The following is a 16,590-nucleotide window of genomic DNA, read 5'->3' as shown; positions in this document are numbered from 1 at the left end:
AAAACACAAGACAAAGAGTTAGACAACAAAAGAGAACAGATAAGAAGATTAGAAGCTCAATCCCAGGGCTTCAGTATACATCTGGTAGGAATTCCAGAAAGAGAGAAAATGGAGGAGAATTTAGGAGACAATAAATATCAGAAAAATTCCAGAGCTTAGTGAAGTGAGTATTTTCTGGAGTTAAATGACAAATCTTTGAATTGCATTGGCTCCCTGAGTACACAGCATATATATATATTGAGTCCAAGCCATATCATTGTAAAATTTCAGAACACCAAGAATATTAGAAGATCCTAAAAGCTTCCAAAGAGAAAAGCAGGTGATATATAAAGGATCAGGAGTCAGAGTGGAATTGCACTTCTAAACAACAATACTGAAAACTAGAAGACAGTGGAGAAATGCCTTCAAAATTAAGTGGGGAAAATGATTTTCAACCTAGAATTCTATACCCAGCCAAACTGAGTGGAATGGAAAGGCATTTTTTTAGACATGCCCCTCCCCTAACCCCCCAGGAATCTACTGGATGATGAATTCCAGCAAGATGAGGATAAGTCAATACACAGAACTGAGGATATTTTAAGTGTCTTAGTATTTGGAAAAAATTCTACTAGGTGTTTGGCAGATACTTGAAATGTTTGGGGAAAAAACAGTAATAGGCATAGAGAAGACTAATTAAATGAAAAAAATCAAGGCAATTAATATCTCCATGATAAAGTTATATAATAAAGGAAACATTCATAGTATATTATTGGCGGAGCAATGAACAATATTTATATCATCATAATAATGTCAACACTGACCAATGATTTAACCAAAAATTGTGATTTTATTGTTATGGGAGGTTGGAGATGGTGATAGTATAATACTACTATAACAAGTTAATATATAATGTGGAAAGCTGAGGAATCCAGAAACAACAATATGAGGATACTAAAAATCTGAAGAAGGCTGCCTCTGGGGAAACAGACAAAGGGGTGGAGTCAGGGGACTACTGATTTTATTATAAGACTTTTAGTACTATTTGATTCTTAACAATGTACGTATTGATATATTACTTTGATTAAGAAAAAAATAATAAAAAATATTTAGGGCATACCAACAATATTAGTTTCTTCCCAGAGAAAAATTGTTTAATCATTATGTTTGACTTGTTGATTATAAAAAATATAGTAAAATCTTACTAAAATGGGATTTTCTAGAAAGTGGATGTAATTACCCTAAAGCAGTTTAGATTTGGCACCCCCATTGAGAATTGTAGCTCTGTAAATACCAAAGGGACTAACAAAACAAGCAGTGTTATATGAAAGACAGTCCTATGTGTGGCCTGCACATCAAGTTCTGGGCCTGAAATAGGCCCGCACTAAAGATGTGGGGTGTGGAGTTTGTGTTTTGCCACAAAGCTGTGGTTGTAAAACTTTGGCTTTAGGATTAAAGATAGGACTCTGTGTGACATTTGAACCTTGGTTGCTACTCCTACCCCATAGCTAGTGTTTCTTTCCCTTAATAAAATAAGTTGATTTCCTTGTCCCTTGGAAAACCTCCAGACTGCTTTCACTCCCTCAGACTGTGCTTTCTGGAATCATTTGCACATATCACATTTGTTAATTTTAGCTCTTGACTTAGTGGCAGTAAGACTTAGGCAGGAAAACAGACCATCACCTGATACAGTAAGAGGCCTCTTTTGGAAATAACAATAGTTATTGTTTATTGAGCACCTTCTCTGCATTGGGCACTTTCCATACATTATTTCCAATCTTCATAACCCAGTGAGAGAGCTACTCTTAAGACCATCCCCCAATTTTACAGACTAGAAAATTGTCACTTGCCCAAGCTGTCACAATGAGTGGCAAGTCTGAGACTGAGAATAAGTTTGCGAGATGTCATACCTCATTCAGTCTCCACTGTGTTGCCTCCCCCTCTCACCTGGTTTCCCCATACCAGAGTCCCTGGACCTTTCTGACACTTGACCAATGAACAGTGTTATCTCACTGAAAATGTATGATACTTAAAGGGTTGCATGTATGCCCTTTACAGGGGCAAAAGTGGGTATGATTGATGTGATATTCTAAGCTGCATTCTCCAGTGGGTTGGGCCCACATCACTGGGGAGCCTGGCAGTCTCTCACTGGACAGTGTCTGCAGAATCAGAGGATGTGGGCTTTGTTGGCATGTGAAATAGCATACACATACCTCAAGATCTTTGCTCTTTCCTCCTAAAGTTATTAACTGGGCTGGAAACAGTGAAGGGATCAGTCAGATCTGGGCCCATCTGGTCCTGGGGGCCCCAAACCAGGCACCATGTCAGATTCATCTGTCTGCCTTAAACTCCCACCCCCATCCGGCTGCTCCCAGGTAGAGCTTCCGCATCCTGCATCTGTGTCCTGCTTTCTCCCCTTGACCAACTTCTGTGGTGGGCCCTTGTCCACCCGCCCACCCTGCTTTTAAAAAAATAGGACTGAACTCCAAACTTTAAAAAAATTCAATCTGTATCCAAAATTTTCAGAGAAGAGTTCTCTTTTGGTAACTTGTTTAGAGTTATACAATTTCTTTAACTCAAAGATTGCTTTCAAATGAATAAATTTTAGAAATATCCATCCCTGTTTGTCCTATTCCCAGGGAAAATAAGAAGCAGCTCTTCCCACTTCCAAAACAGTGGTTTTTAAACTTAAGTATGGGGACTTCCCTGTGGTCCAGTGGTAAAGAATCCGCCTTCCAATGAAGGGGACGTGGGTTCGATCCCTGGTTGGGGAACTAAGATCCCACATGCCGCGGGGTAACTGAGCCCGCGCGCCACAACTACTGAGCTTGTGCGCCTTAGCAAGAGAGCCCGCGTGCAACAACTAAGACCCAATGCAGCCAAAAAGAAGAAAGAAAGAAAATAAATAAATAAATATAATTTTAAAAATGTCTAAACTTAAATATGCACACAGATCATCTGGGGAACATGTTAAGATACAGCCCGCTCCATATATTCTGATTGTGTAGGTCTAGAATGGAGATCAAGAGTCTGCATTTTAAGGAAGCACCCCAGGCGATTCAAAATAGGTTGTCCATGGACTGTACTTTTAGAAACACACAGCTCAGATCACATACTTTAATGTAATTAAGAACCTTTATTCTTTCTTTCTTAATATTCTTAATGTATTTTAAAATATTCTTAAATATCAATAGTTCTAATTCCCTGAATTGTTTTAAGACATATTTTTCAATAGTTTATGATTTTTATTTCATCCTCTGGCTTTGCTACAGTTACCCACCTTTCACTTAAATTGCAAATTATGTCCATTTTGGAAAGTTCAAGGGCTTTAGCCCTTACTACTTCTAGGTGTGTGAACCTGGACAGAATACTTAGCTGTCCCGGTCCCTGCTTACCCCCCTGTTTCCTTACCTGTGAAATGAAGCTACACAAAATTCGTAGGGTTTTTGGGAGGCTTGTGCCTGGCACATATTAAAAGTTTATTCCTTTCCCAAACTGAATGTAATGTAGCAAACACGTTAGTTCACAGTCTTTTTAATTTCTTTGTTTGTTTTCCTTTTTTTTTTTTCTTCTTTAAGTTAATGGCTTTTAGGTTTAAGGTTGCTTAGAGGGAATCCTTCTCAGGCCTTTCTTCATTCTAGTAAGGAGATTGAAGCTCTCTTATTTGCTTGTAACAGAATGTTTTTTGTATCTTGTGAATAAGCTTCAAAGAGCATCAAAAGCCAGATCTGGAAAGAATAGTACTGGTTTAATTTGGTGGTGTGCAGCTTGACGATGTTTTCAATATTCGTTGGTGCTAATTCAGAGTGTTTTGCCAGACCTGTTGATGTATGGTTTTATAACTTAAGTTTTAAAAGATTTGGACACGGTTTATAAGCATTACTCATTTTCAGAGTTTTTAAAGGGATAAAGTCATTTTATTTTATTTTATTATTTATTCATTTATTTAGGCTGCGCCTGACCTTCACTGCGGCATGCGGCATCTTTTTAGTTGCAGCATGTGGACTTCTTAGTTGTGGCATGAGGGTTTCTCTTAGTTGCAGCATGCGGACTTCTTAGTTGCGGCATGCATGCGGGATCTAGTTCCCCGACCAGGGATCAAACCTGGGCCCCCTTGCATTGGCAGCGTGGAGTCTTACCCATTGGACCACCAGGGAAGTCCCCAAAGGGATATGGTTATTTTAGACTCAAGAGCAGAATATTAGTAACAGTCATTAGCTTTTTAAAATAAACTTACATCCTAATATAAAGTATAGCACATGCAAACAAATACCTGGGCCTGTATTAATTGATAGAATTCGAGGATATGGTTAGAATTGCAAAAATGTCCATTAACATATAATCCTTTGCATTAAGGTGCCTACTTGAATATAGCCCATTAAATCTTAAATGCTATATAATGACAGACTTTATTATAGTCTGGTCCAAAGACCTTTAACTTTCTAAAATGGCACCAACACAGTAGTTTTCAGCTTATTTGTAATGGTGGCACCCTTTGGGATTTCATTTTTGGCATTACACTGGAGGTTGAAAGTTTCAAGTAACACTAAACAAGTTGGCTATCATTACAAACAGGCTCTCTAGCAGAAATGATAGTGGCTCCCAGAATCTAGACAGCATCCACAGTCACTTGTCACCTGGTGGCCCTGTAGCCCTGTGTCTCCAGGCGATGGGAACTGCTGTGTCTTCTTAGGTGCTCATGAGGCCTGACCTGGTACTACAACACAAACCATAGGTCCCTTACTTGCAGTAGAAACACATTTTGTACATGAATCAGAAACTGACAGGACATCTTTGAAAAGTTAATGACACCTTGGCTGCGAAACCCTGTGATATACACTAGTCACATCCAGTCCAATCCTGAACTGTCGGGTACTAGTTTTGGCAGACCTGAGTGAAGATCTTGTTACTTAGCCATTCCTGGTGTACTGAAGATACCCAGGTTTTTGTCACTGCAGGTTAGGCTAGACCACGAACGAGTCCAGCTTTGCCTCTGGAGCTGATCACCGTAGCTGGGGTCTCTTGACCAAGGCTGCTTCTGAAACATATGACAACCTTAGTTATTTAACCAAAGATATAGATATCCAAAGCTTTAATTTACTTGGAATTTATTCTTGGTGGGAAGGGGCTGCATAATCCACTGGTTAGGAGCTTGATCCTTGGAGCTAGGTAGACCTGGGTTGAGTCCAGCTCTGCCTGTTTCCAGCCATAGGACTTTGGGCGAGGTGCTTGACTTCTCTAAACTTCAGATTTTTACCTGAAGAATCAGATAATAATTCTGTTTTCCTCACAGGATAGTTGTGCAAATGCAATGTGGTAATGAACAGAGGGTGCTTCTCACAAGAGTCTGACTCATAGTAAGATCTCAATACATGTCAGCTCTTAGTATTCATGTGCTCTAAGATGTGTACTAACTTAATTTTTCTCCCTATTGCAATTTAGTTATCTAACACTATTTAGATAACTTCACTTTCCTATAGTTACTGAAATTTATCTGACTTTATTTATTTATTTTCGGCTGCATTGGGTCTTCGTTGCTGCAAGCGGGCTTTCTCTAGTTGCGGTGAGCGGGGGCTACTCTTCGTTGAGGTGCACGGGCTTCTCTTGTTGCAGAGCACGGGCTCTAGGTGTGCAGGCTTCAGTAGTTGTGGTGCACAGGCTTAGTTGCTCCGTGGCATGTGGGATCTTCCTGGACCGGGGCTTGAACCTATGTCCCCTGCATTGGCAGGTGGATTCTTAACCACTGCGCCACCAGGGAAGTCCCTATCTGATTTTTATTAAATTATTTGATATGATTGGATTCCATATGGTTTCCCACTGATCTGGATTTCCGGTTTTGTGCCAAGGAACACATTATTGTGATTATTGTTATTTATTATGTTGTTATATGTTATGATATTGTCTTATCATTAGTCATAAAAGGATTTGAGCCAAGTACAGCAATGAAATGGGTTTTAAACAATGGCCCCCATGGCACACACCAAACAAGGGGAAGAGTTCTCTGTTGAAGAAAATGAGGCTTCTTAAAGAAGGGACACAGGCCATGACCCTGATGAGTTCTCATTGTGGAGACTAAGCTCCCTTTACAAATTATCAGAAGTTATGTTTGAATTTGAACTCGCCCATCTCTTTTGTCTCCTAGTCTGGATGTATGATTTGACAAATGTGTTGCAAACTTGTGTAGTTGTAATGTGGGTTGCAGCTCTCTGATTATTCATTCCTCAGACGCCTATTGAGTTAGCCTGAATCACAGTAAGCTCACTGAGTATAAATGAGACCAGAATTGATAATTCCAGAGGAATCTGCATTATTCACCAACAGTCTAGGGACATAGGGTTCGCCAGGGCACCGCGCCCAGTGGAACTCACTTGGCCTTAAGTGGTGCAGGTTGGGGGCATCTCCTGCCACAGAGATGCAGGCCTGCCCTCCCCAACTGCCCTAGCTGTCGGTGTCTTTCTTGGGGTGTTAGGACCGCACTTCCCAACGTTGAGAACCCGTGAATGCCGCGCTTAAAATAACCACCCCCTCTTTCCTTAACCTAGAAATTGGCGGGGCCTCGGTTTCGGACCGCGGTAACGGCCCAGGGCCGGGCTGGGCCCTGAGAACGCCGGGAAGCTCTGGGTCCGGGCGCGGCGCGGAGAGGGTTAAGGCGGCGGGGGCGGGCCTCGCGGGCCGGGCTCCTGGCCCTTTGTTAACAGGCGAGTCCGGAGCGGAGACCGAGACGCGGCCGCGGCCACGGGCGGGCGCGCGGGGCGGCGGGGAGGCGGCATGGCGGGGCCGCGGGGGCCCGGGAGGGCAGGCGGGGCCAGCCGGGAGAGCCGGGCTTGAGCCGCGCCGCGGAGCCAGCCTAGGGCGCCGGCCTCGACGCCGCCGGCACGCGAAAATGTTGGAAATTTGCTTGAAGTTGGTGGGCTGCAAATCCAAGAAGGGGCTCTCGTCCTCCTCCAGCTGTTACCTGGAAGGTAAGCGCGGGGCCGGCGCCGGGACTGGGTCTAGGCGGCCGCGTGTCCGCCGCCGGGCCTTCCTAGGCCTCGCCCGCCCGCCCGCGCGCGCTCCCTCCTCTTCCTCTCCCTCCCTCTCCCTTTCTCGCCCTCTCCCTCTTTCTCCCGCTTTCTCTTTCTTTTTCTTTCCCTCGCCCGCCCCTGGGCGCTGCCGTGAGCCGGGAGGGTGCGGGGCTCCGGCCCCCGCGCGCTCACCCTGGGAGAACCCACGTCGGGAGGGCGAAGTCGCGGGCCCCGGGCTGCGGGGCTCTGCCCGAAAGTTGGGGAAAGCGAACTCTATAGGCCTGAACGGCCTTGTGAGCCCACGTTGTGGAATTTCCACCGTTAATTGGGAATTATGTGTCAAAAAGGTCAACCCGTGTTTGTGAAACATATGATTTTCATTAAGTCTCGTGTACAAAGAGAACACGGCTCTACCATTTATGGATACAGAATTTCAAGTGATCTTTCTGCTCCCCCACCCCCCCACGCCTTATCTACGGACCACGACGAGGTCATAGGAATTCTCTCACTTTTGCGGGTGAAAAGAAAAGTTACACCGTATTTTAAGAAGGCATTTTGAATGAGTCCAGGGCACTTGGGAGGGAAGAGGGTAACCTCCTGTGAAGTTCCTTCGATAAAGCCTCAGAGCCCGGAGCGGTTCACTTTGGCCCTCTTTCCTTCCATTCTACTATCTTTTCTTCTCTAATCCCTTTTTTTTTCTTTCCTGTTTATTTGTCTTTGTTTTCTGTCTTAGTAAGGTGACAACTGAAAAAAAAAAAAAAAAGCCAATTGAGTATGATGAGTGGCCCTCATTTTGTAGCTTCAGGATGAATCTGAAATTTATCTGATTTGGGGACTGGTCATCCCAGACTGCTTGCTTTCAGCAGAAAGGCTAATTGTACTTCAGAGATGTAATCCTGCTTGCATTTGTTTGTCATTTTCATTTAGGACTTGAAATAGGAATAGAAATGTAAAGCTCATTTTAGAACAAGTAGAATTTCTGCTGCTGTAGTGCCATGAAGTTGTAATGTTTTTCTTTTTAAAATGAAGGCGAAATAAACGGAGGCCTTGTTAATCGTCTAACCTATTTTTCTTTTCTTTCCAACTTTTTGACTTGAGGGTCTGCCTGATGTCACATACATGTACAGCTCAAACCATAAACACCAGTGATACAGGTGAAACCCGTTGGCCCCTCTTGCCATGAGATGTGTATATTGTTAGCCCAAGGTTAGTCCCTTGGAGAAGATGCGTCCAGATGGAGTGGGCTCACAAAATCTAGCATTTAGAGGGGAAGATGGTTGATTTGTCCCTAAAAGTTGGCATCTGAGCAGCCAAAATCATCTTCAGTTAATATGTTGCTTACTTTCCAAGTTGCTCAAAATTCTGGACACATTCTCATTTACATCTGTAACGAGTTAGTGTTAGGCATTACCATCTCCATTTTGCAGATGGATACTTAAGGCAGAGTAGATGAATGGGCTTTTGTTAACTGCAGAGCTGGAAGAAAGGTTAGGTCAAAGCAATGCTGTGACATTGTCTTGTTTTCCTGGGAGTAAACAGGGGATTTAGTTCTTACCTGGCTGGTTTAATTATTGTTTTGGGGGAGGGGAGGCAAAATCTAATAAGTCTTGTTCCAGCATGTCTTGAAATACTGTTGACTGTCAAGTCTCAAAAAAAATAAAAGTTCTGATTACAGCAGACTGCCTTGCATTAAGGCTTCATCTAGGAAGGTATCACTCTAGGAATTCTTTTTTGTGACTGAGTTTTCCTTCTTTCATTGTTATGGTTAATCGGAGAAAGTAAAGGAATTACTGTTTTGTAGTTGAGAGAATTTAACAAACCTCAGTGATTGTTTCTCAAAGACTGCATGTGCTATTAGTCGCTTGGGAAAAACACTTGCCAACATCTGGATAAGTAATCCAGGCTTTTTGCTTTTACTGACATCCTCAATCAATCAGTCAGTGTTTAATTGACATGCACTAGGGACCCAGGCATCCCGAGTCACGGAGAAAATTGAATATGGTCAAGTTTTCCATTCTATCAGAGAAAGTTCAGCCATAAATGCAACTTGATCATGCATCTATTGCTACTTGGGCCTAGCTGTCAAAGCAACAATTATTAAATGTTTACTGTGTTCCAAGCACTGTTTCAGCATTCTATGTGATTTAATTTGCTTATTTTTCATGATGGCCCTTTGGTTGCTTCCATTTTATAGATGAGAAAGCCGAGGCATCTGAAAGTTAGGAAACTTGTCTAAGGTCACAGAGCTAGCAAATGGTGGTGCTGGGATTTGAACCCTTGCTGTCTGGCTCCAGAGAGCCCAGTTTTAGCCAGTATATGCTTTACCAGCTGTGATTGTTTATCTCCTTTGTAGCTCTCTGTGGATGTTAAAATGGTATCTTCAGAAACACTCTAAAGCCTGAAACAAGGATATTCTTTTTTTTCTCTTTTAGAAGCCTAATACTGATAAAAATGATTACCTTTAGCAGTAGATGTATATTAAAATAGCTGTACATCATAAAAAATTTTAAATAGGAGAGTGAAAAGAAAATTCTGTCCTTTATCCAGTTTCCCTACCCAGAAGCCTCACTTGAGTTTCTTATGTGTCCTTCTAGAAACATTTTATGCATATATAAGTATTTATAGCATTTAAATTTTGTGCTCCAACTTTGTGAAAGTGTATGTTTATAGCGGTAACTATTCACCATGACCACATTTTGCTTTACAATCTTAGGTTTACTTCAAGCACTGAATTTTCTGATTATTTCTTCCCTCTTCTAGAGGTGTGAAAGAAAACATGAACATTAGCCAATTGAATTCTTTTTTTTTCCACTTTACTTTTCTTTGTTCATGTATTTGTATTTGCATACATTGTGCATGAATGTTGTACATGGACATGTTAGTTCTGTACTGTGGGATCAAAAACTAATGTCTGTGAAGTGAACTCTTCTTGAACTTTCAAAATTTATTTTAAGGGCCCACTTTTAAACGCTTCTTTTCAGCAGTTAACTTTCTGGTGAATGCTTTATGTGGTGCCGGCCACACAGATACACTTTTAGAACTTATGCCTCAGAGGAGCTTATTCTCTCTTTCTAAATACTCTCTTCTGAGGTCATCAAATACTTCCCTTGTTTAGTAACAAAGAAAATCTGAAGCTCTTTCTGTAACCAAATAGAAAGCCAGTCAGTCCTTTTTTCATTTGGGGTTACGTTGAAGTTGTTGAGCATTTATGATGTGACAGTTCTTTGGCACCAAGCACTTCATAGACATCCTCACTTCATTCTCATACCAACGCTATGAGGTTTCTAGAGAAGAGGAGGAAGAAGGGCCCCAGTTCACTTTGGTTGGAAATACTTTTGAATTTGGAGTCAGGCGATCCCAGTTTTCGTCTCTCAGCTTTTCCGTTTTCTTACCTCTAAAGACCGAGAGAACAAACATTCTGTCCAGCCCACCTTCAAGGATTGTTTTGAGGATCTAGGAGATGATTCAAGGGAAAGTGTTGAGACCAATGAAGTGCTAAATGTATGTATTTATACTGATGTGAGGTTCTTTTGAGATGTCCTTAAGTCAAGGCAGTGTTATGGCTAGGGTATTGCCAAGGTCCCATTCTCACGTGAAGCACACAGCTCTGGAGCCAGCCCGCCTGGGCTCAGAGGCCGGCGTGGGCCCAGATGCCGGTGACCATGGGCATGTTGCTCTCTGAGCCTTGGTGTTCTCATTTTTAAAATAAGGCTCATAGTAGTCCCTACCTTCTTGAGTTGGGAGATTCACATGAGAGATTTCATTTAAATTGTTCAGCACAGAGCAAGATGTTTGCAAATGTTAGCTGTTGTTATTTTAAGTAAATATCTCACAGTCTAAAATATTGGCATTGCCAATTTCTCTAATGGCTGAAGTGTGATGGTAGAGTAGAGCTAAACCCACCCATAGTTTTTCTTGTTGTTAAGAAAACAGTTTGTTTCCAAGTTTGCTTTGATGCATATAATTAATACTTCCTGTCCTTGGTTTTAAGGAAAAGTATCTTCCCTTCCTCTGACCCTTTTTTTTTTTTAATAAATTTATTTATTTTTTGGCTGCGTTGGGTCTTCATTGCAGCGTGTGGGCTTTCTCTAGTTGTGTTGAGCGGGGGCTACTCTTTGTTGCGGTGCGCGGGCTTCTCATTGCAGTGGCTTCTCTTGTTGAGGAGCACGGGCTCTAGGCACACGGGCTTCAGTAGTTGTGGCATGCGGCCTCAGTAGTTGTGTCTCGCGGGCTCTAGAGCACAGGCTCAGTAGTTGTGGCGCACGGGTTTAGTTGCTCCGCGGCATGTAGGATCTTCCCAGATCAGGGCTCGAACCTGTGTCCCCTGCATTGGCAGGCGGATTCTTAACCACTGCGCCACCAGGGAAGCCCTCAAATCCTTCTTTCTTAATCCACACCTTCGGTACTTTGTTATACTGTATGTTGGGTGGTGGTGATTGAGAAGACAGACAGAAGGGAGAGATACAAACAGACTGGGAGACAAAGACAAGAAGTCAAGATAAGAAGGAAGGAAGGGGTGGGGGCTGGGACAGGGGCAGAGGGGGGATGGGGGGCGGCAGGGAAGAGATCCAGAGATGAGAAGGAAAAAGAGCCAGATCGTGAGAGAGCAGTGCTGGAGACTGAGTGAGACCGACAGACTGATAGACAGACAGGTGGCTGATGGATGGATAACTGGAGGGAGAGCAGGTGAGTGACTTCACCTCTGTTTCCACTTCCTGCCCTCTCAAGTGCACTCGGTACTAGCTGTTATTCACTCACGTTCAGTGGCGTAAACTTTAGCCTTATTACTCTTAAATTCTCTTTGGAGACCTAACCCTTATCAGTCTCACCAGTCCTCAGATTTACCTAATAGCATTGTACGTTGAATACCTTAACATTTAATTTAAAGGCGGGCCATGAGTAGAATTAGCCGTTGCTTTTTGGAGCCAAAATACCTGTTTGGGGGTCATGTTCACTTACTCCAATTAGCAATAGGAATAATAATGGCTAATGAGACATTCTGGGGAACTTGCCTGCCATTGGGCGGCCCCTTCACTTAAGTCAGTCGGGTCTAAACTGGCCCAGGAGCCTTGATGATGCTTTACAAGAGAACAGGAATTGTGAAATGAGTGCTTTCAAACCATCCCAGGCCTGGCAGGCAGAGGGGAAGGCTTTCAGTCTGTTGCAAATGGCCTGTGACAGAATAAAAATGCCTTTATGGTTAGGCTCACAGGCTCACTGTGGACAGTTTGCATCTGGGCCAGTAACAGGGATTCATGGAACCTTTCTTCGCCCACAGACAAGAAGTGTGTGGAGGCATCGGGATCTCACTGGGTGTCTGCCTGTTGGGAGACTGTAACAAATCCTATTTCTTTTGAAAGCACAGAGAAATGTACTTTCCTGTTACACCTTGTTTTAGGATCTTGGCCGTGGTTTACATTCCATTAAAAAGTTACTATATTTCCTAGATCTTTATAAAAGTTTTCCTGGTCAGGTTGCATTTGCTTTTCATCTTTACTGTCTGTCATTTCTGCTTTTCTTATTTCAGGTTAACAGATAATTAAGGTGCACTCTTCAATCGTGACTTAATATTTTTACCTTGTTGCTAAAGACAAACAAGTAAAGGGTGTTCGTACAGTTGAGTTCATTTTAAGAAACACTGAGCGGTGCTGTATGTCCTGCATTGCATTAGGCAGGTGCTGAAGACTCTGATAAGAATGCTTGGTCTCTGCCCCAAAGGAATTTACATTATTGTGGTAACAATAACAAGAGAAGGAATAATTATCCTGTAGTGCAGTGCCCTGGTGCCAGGTACCACTCCCGCATTCGTGCAAAAATTCTCTGCGTGCAGTATTCGTTGACCCCTCCTGACGGCCCAGCTAGGTTGAAACCATCGTGCAGTTGAGAAACTGAGGCTCAGAAATTAATATCTTAAAGACGTGGTGGGCTGAGATTTGCACAAGGCTTGTCCACCCTGGAGCCCAGGCTTACTGTACTGCAAGGGACATGGGAACAGATTCCTTACTGTGTCCCTATCAGACACCACGTGCTCCCCAGATGAGGTGAAGGGGAAGTAATCAGCGGGAGGAGAGGCGGTAGGGAGGCAGAAGGACCCGTCAGAGGTTTCCTAGAGGGCGTGAGGGCGCAGGATACGGAGTGGGCTGGGAAGGCATTCCAGGGGGAGTGACTGGCCCTTGTCCAGGTGCACACAGCTGAGGCAGCAACAGGGAAACTGCAAGGCATTTGGGGAGGCTGGGTGAAGAGTGGGTGTCGGGGGGAAGGTGCCGCTTCTGGAGCGCGGACTTCTCCTGTAGAGGTGGTGGCAGTAACAAGCCCAGCCGTTTTCTGAGGGCCCGTTTTAGTCGCTAGGCGCCGTGTCGCCTGCACTATCGGCAGACTGCCAGCTGTCCTGCAAGGCACATGATAGCACTGTTCCTTCTGTTGCCACAGGTGACAGTGCTAGTATTGAGAAATGTGACTGAGCGTCGACAGGCAGAGCTGCCCCCCAAGGTTTCTGTTCTGCCTCTTGGCCAGCAGCCATCTCAGTGGGTTTTAACAGAAGAGTGACTTGGTCAGATCTGCATTTTAAAACGACTGCTCTGGTGGCAGCGTGGAGGCGGAATGCAGGGGGTGGGGTCAAAGGGGGAAACCAGTCAAGGGTGTGGTGGGACATGGAAAGTACGGGACTGATCAGAGGTTTGGGAGGGAAAGTGGCCAGACTGTGGGTGTGCACTTACTGGGATGAGAGGGAGAGGGAGGGGGTGTGAATGATGGGGTTCAGAATTGTTTGAAGACGGCAGGGTCTTATTTTATATTGGTCTTTATACTTCATTTTCAGTAACTGTAGACTTCTTTGACAGTAGGTTCTTAGAAGGTGACACAAAATTCCTTTTATTTTTTGGCTTTCTGGTGGAGGGAGGGGGGCAGGGACCGTGTATCTTCAGAAGGGAGCGCTGTGTATCTGGACTGCTGATAGGGACAGAGGTTAGGATGGAGAATTCTGTTTTCTAAAATTGGCTAGGAACATTATAAGGTAAAAAGATTCCCAGACATAGTTAGACCTTGGGCTACTTTAAATAAATTTATTTTTTAACTTTTTATTTTTTAGAGGAGATTTCTCTAAGAAACCCATTTAATTTATTACCTACAATGCCCCTAAGTGGGAAGTAATAAAACTGCATTTATCTAAAAAGAAAACTGAATAATGCGGGCTTTGCGCTAATTTACTGCAGCCCCCTTTCTAGGCCTCTCTCCCTGTCGGATGACTGGGGTTCTAGTGAACCAAATCTGTAGTGTAGCAGTTGTGAACCTGCAAGGCCCTCGGGGTCTGGCATGGAATTCGGAGCCTCCGTGTCCTTGGATGGAAAAATATGAAAACTTTATTTCACTAAACATAACTGAAAATTAGTATATTATTCTTTTAAGAATGTAGGTAACAAACCACAGTAATATTAGCAGTACTTGTGACTTTGCCACCAGTAGAAATCAGATATTTTCAAATCATGTAACAATTGTAATTATTACTTACACTCATTACTACTTTGAAATGACAGTAGCTACTACTAGAGCTTGTTATTTAAGGTGTTAATAAAGGAGCATATATTTAATGCATTAATAAAGAAGCACCGTATCACAAATAACTTTTTTAAAGATATTTTGAGGACTGTCTCAATAGAGTTTTCCTTTGCAGTGCTCCATATGTATTTGATGCATTTACAAACTGTATTCTGAGAAAGAGTCCCTGGGCATCACCAGAGGGTCCACAACACAGCCCAATTGAAGACCCCTCCCTTAGTAGCCTTGATGTGTCAGGCTGGCCTTGGGTCCCTGTGTTAATCCTGCTTCTCTTGCCAGGCACGGTCTCGTTCAGGGTCCACCTCCTTCCTACTGAGCTCGCCCCCCTCACAACTCCTGGCCCTCAGTGTCTGTGTCCTTATCAATTAATCCGCAGGGAGCGCCCATCTTCTATTAGACTTCTGCTTTGAGGGTGTGTGAATTTTCATGAACTGTGTTTCTCCCACAAGGAGCAGAGGCCGTGATGATTCCTTGCATCGTTACCGCGTTGCCCTACCCCTGCTCCCCAGCAGCTGACACAGTGTTTTGGGGTGCTGGGAACATTTTGTTCAGAGTGTGAACTTAATGCCAAGGCTATATGCAGCTAAACTTGTTTTTTTAAAATAATTTTAACTGCTCCGGGTGAGGGTGTAAATTACAAAATAAAGGGCCATGTAGAATGTAGATAAAATGGCTTTCATCGAGTTCAAATTGTGGGAAATAATACTTTTCCTCTAAGCTCATATCATAAAAAGTTGTATTAGACTGTTATAAACTGACTTGAGAATAGTCTGAGCATGATCTCATCAGTTGGAACCGAGTATGAAATAAAACACGAAGGCTTCCTTCTTTTTTGAAGGATCTGTTTTATAGATTTTTAAATTACAGAGATTCCTTGACCTAGAGCATAATAATGAAGGGCCCACAAAGGAAACAAGACTAAAGCAACCAGGGTTTAAGTAATTGAATGTGAGCAAAAGTAAAGGGAATGTTTATCACACGCGACACGCCCCACCCCCGCGCCCCTCCCCCACACTGAACTGTCCCCGAGAGCCCCAGTGTGGACAGTAATGACCGCCACAGAGCTGGCTGTTCTGACTCTAGAAGGAACCGTGACCTTGGGCACGAGCGCCAACAGGAAGGTAGGAAGCTTCCCAGGGATGTTTTTCCTGGAGGTGAAGTCTCCCCTCCCCTCCCCTCGGGACTGCAGTAGCACATTACTTCCTCCTGCTTGCCAGTGGCAGCTCCAGCAGCAGCCCCTGAAAGTCTAGACAGATATGCCATATGGGAGAATCTTTTGTAAACATTTTTGATCAGTGACTCACAACTTTAAGAAAGGATTATCTTTGTATAAAATGCTCTTTAAATTGTACTTTAAAGACCCAAGCTATTTTCTTAGAATACTGTCCAAATAAGTTAATCACGCACAGATCCAGTGAATTCTATGGCATTGTTCTTACAGAATTTTCAGTTTGTTATTCTCATAGTTGGAGCCATAGCTTTTTAGAGCTTTGGAGGCATTTTTTTAGATAGAACCATTCTTGGTATATGACTTTTCCTGAGTTTTGTTGGTGAGTGGGAACCTTTTCGTTGAAGATGTGGTGAAATAGCAAAAGGATTTTCAATGAGATGGGAGGCATTTTTGAAGATATAAAAAATATTTTAAAAATATAACTCCGGATGCTGCAGAAAATGTTAACTAAAATTGTTAAGAATAGTAGATGCTAAGATTTCTTCATCCATTGGCAGAACAGAAGAGGGGAGCTGTTTGGGGCATCCTTTTTTAATGAATCCTTTGAGCTTCTTTAGGGGGTCTAACCTGGGACCGGCAGGAAGTTCATGTATTAAGCAAGGAAGATTTAAGTACATTCTGCAACTTTGGCCTTGTAAACTGTGATCATTTTTAAGGTTGACGAGCATAGTTCACTGTGAAATGAAGCAAGGAACTTGGCATTTATACATTGTGAGTCAATTTTGACATCAGCCTGGACTGGGAATTGACTGGAAGGTTTTGGTGTTCGACTGTGGCTGCACTTCAGTGTCTCGATCCAGAGGCAACCATGAGCAATACTTCCCT

General features: G+C 43.2%; 1 protein-coding gene and 1 pseudogene across 7 annotated transcripts in view; one reads left to right on the top strand and one right to left on the bottom strand.

The window, feature by feature from the left end:
* LOC309663759 (S-adenosylmethionine decarboxylase proenzyme pseudogene) overlaps nt 1-5,383 on the bottom strand; it is a 29,113-nt pseudogene extending 23,730 nt beyond the window's left edge. Inside the window, exon 1 of the transcript XR_014268423.1 lies at nt 130-5,383. The product of XR_014268423.1 is annotated as an S-adenosylmethionine decarboxylase proenzyme pseudogene (transcript). The remainder of the gene's footprint in view (nt 1-129) is intronic.
* The window catches only part of ABL1 (ABL proto-oncogene 1, non-receptor tyrosine kinase), a gene marked incomplete at its 5' end in the record, with an annotated part of 131,256 nt that overhangs the window by 82,850 nt on the left and 31,816 nt on the right, over nt 1-16,590 (top strand). Inside the window, one exon of one of the 6 annotated variants that reach the window (XM_082468118.1) lies at nt 6,341-6,938. The exons of the other annotated variants lie outside the window; for them this stretch is intronic. Within the exon in view, the coding sequence (XP_082324244.1) occupies nt 6,860-6,938 (79 nt within the window). Of the gene's footprint in view, nt 1-6,340; nt 6,939-16,590 lie in introns of those variants that run through there. 6 annotated transcript variants of the gene reach the window in all.

Source organism: Balaenoptera physalus, assembly GCF_965194825.1.
Source record: "Balaenoptera physalus genome assembly, chromosome: 7".
NCBI lineage: Eukaryota > Metazoa > Chordata > Mammalia > Artiodactyla > Balaenopteridae > Balaenoptera > Balaenoptera physalus.
The sequence above is the reverse complement of the archived record's forward strand: the minus strand, read 5'-3'. Positions and strand labels throughout refer to the sequence as shown.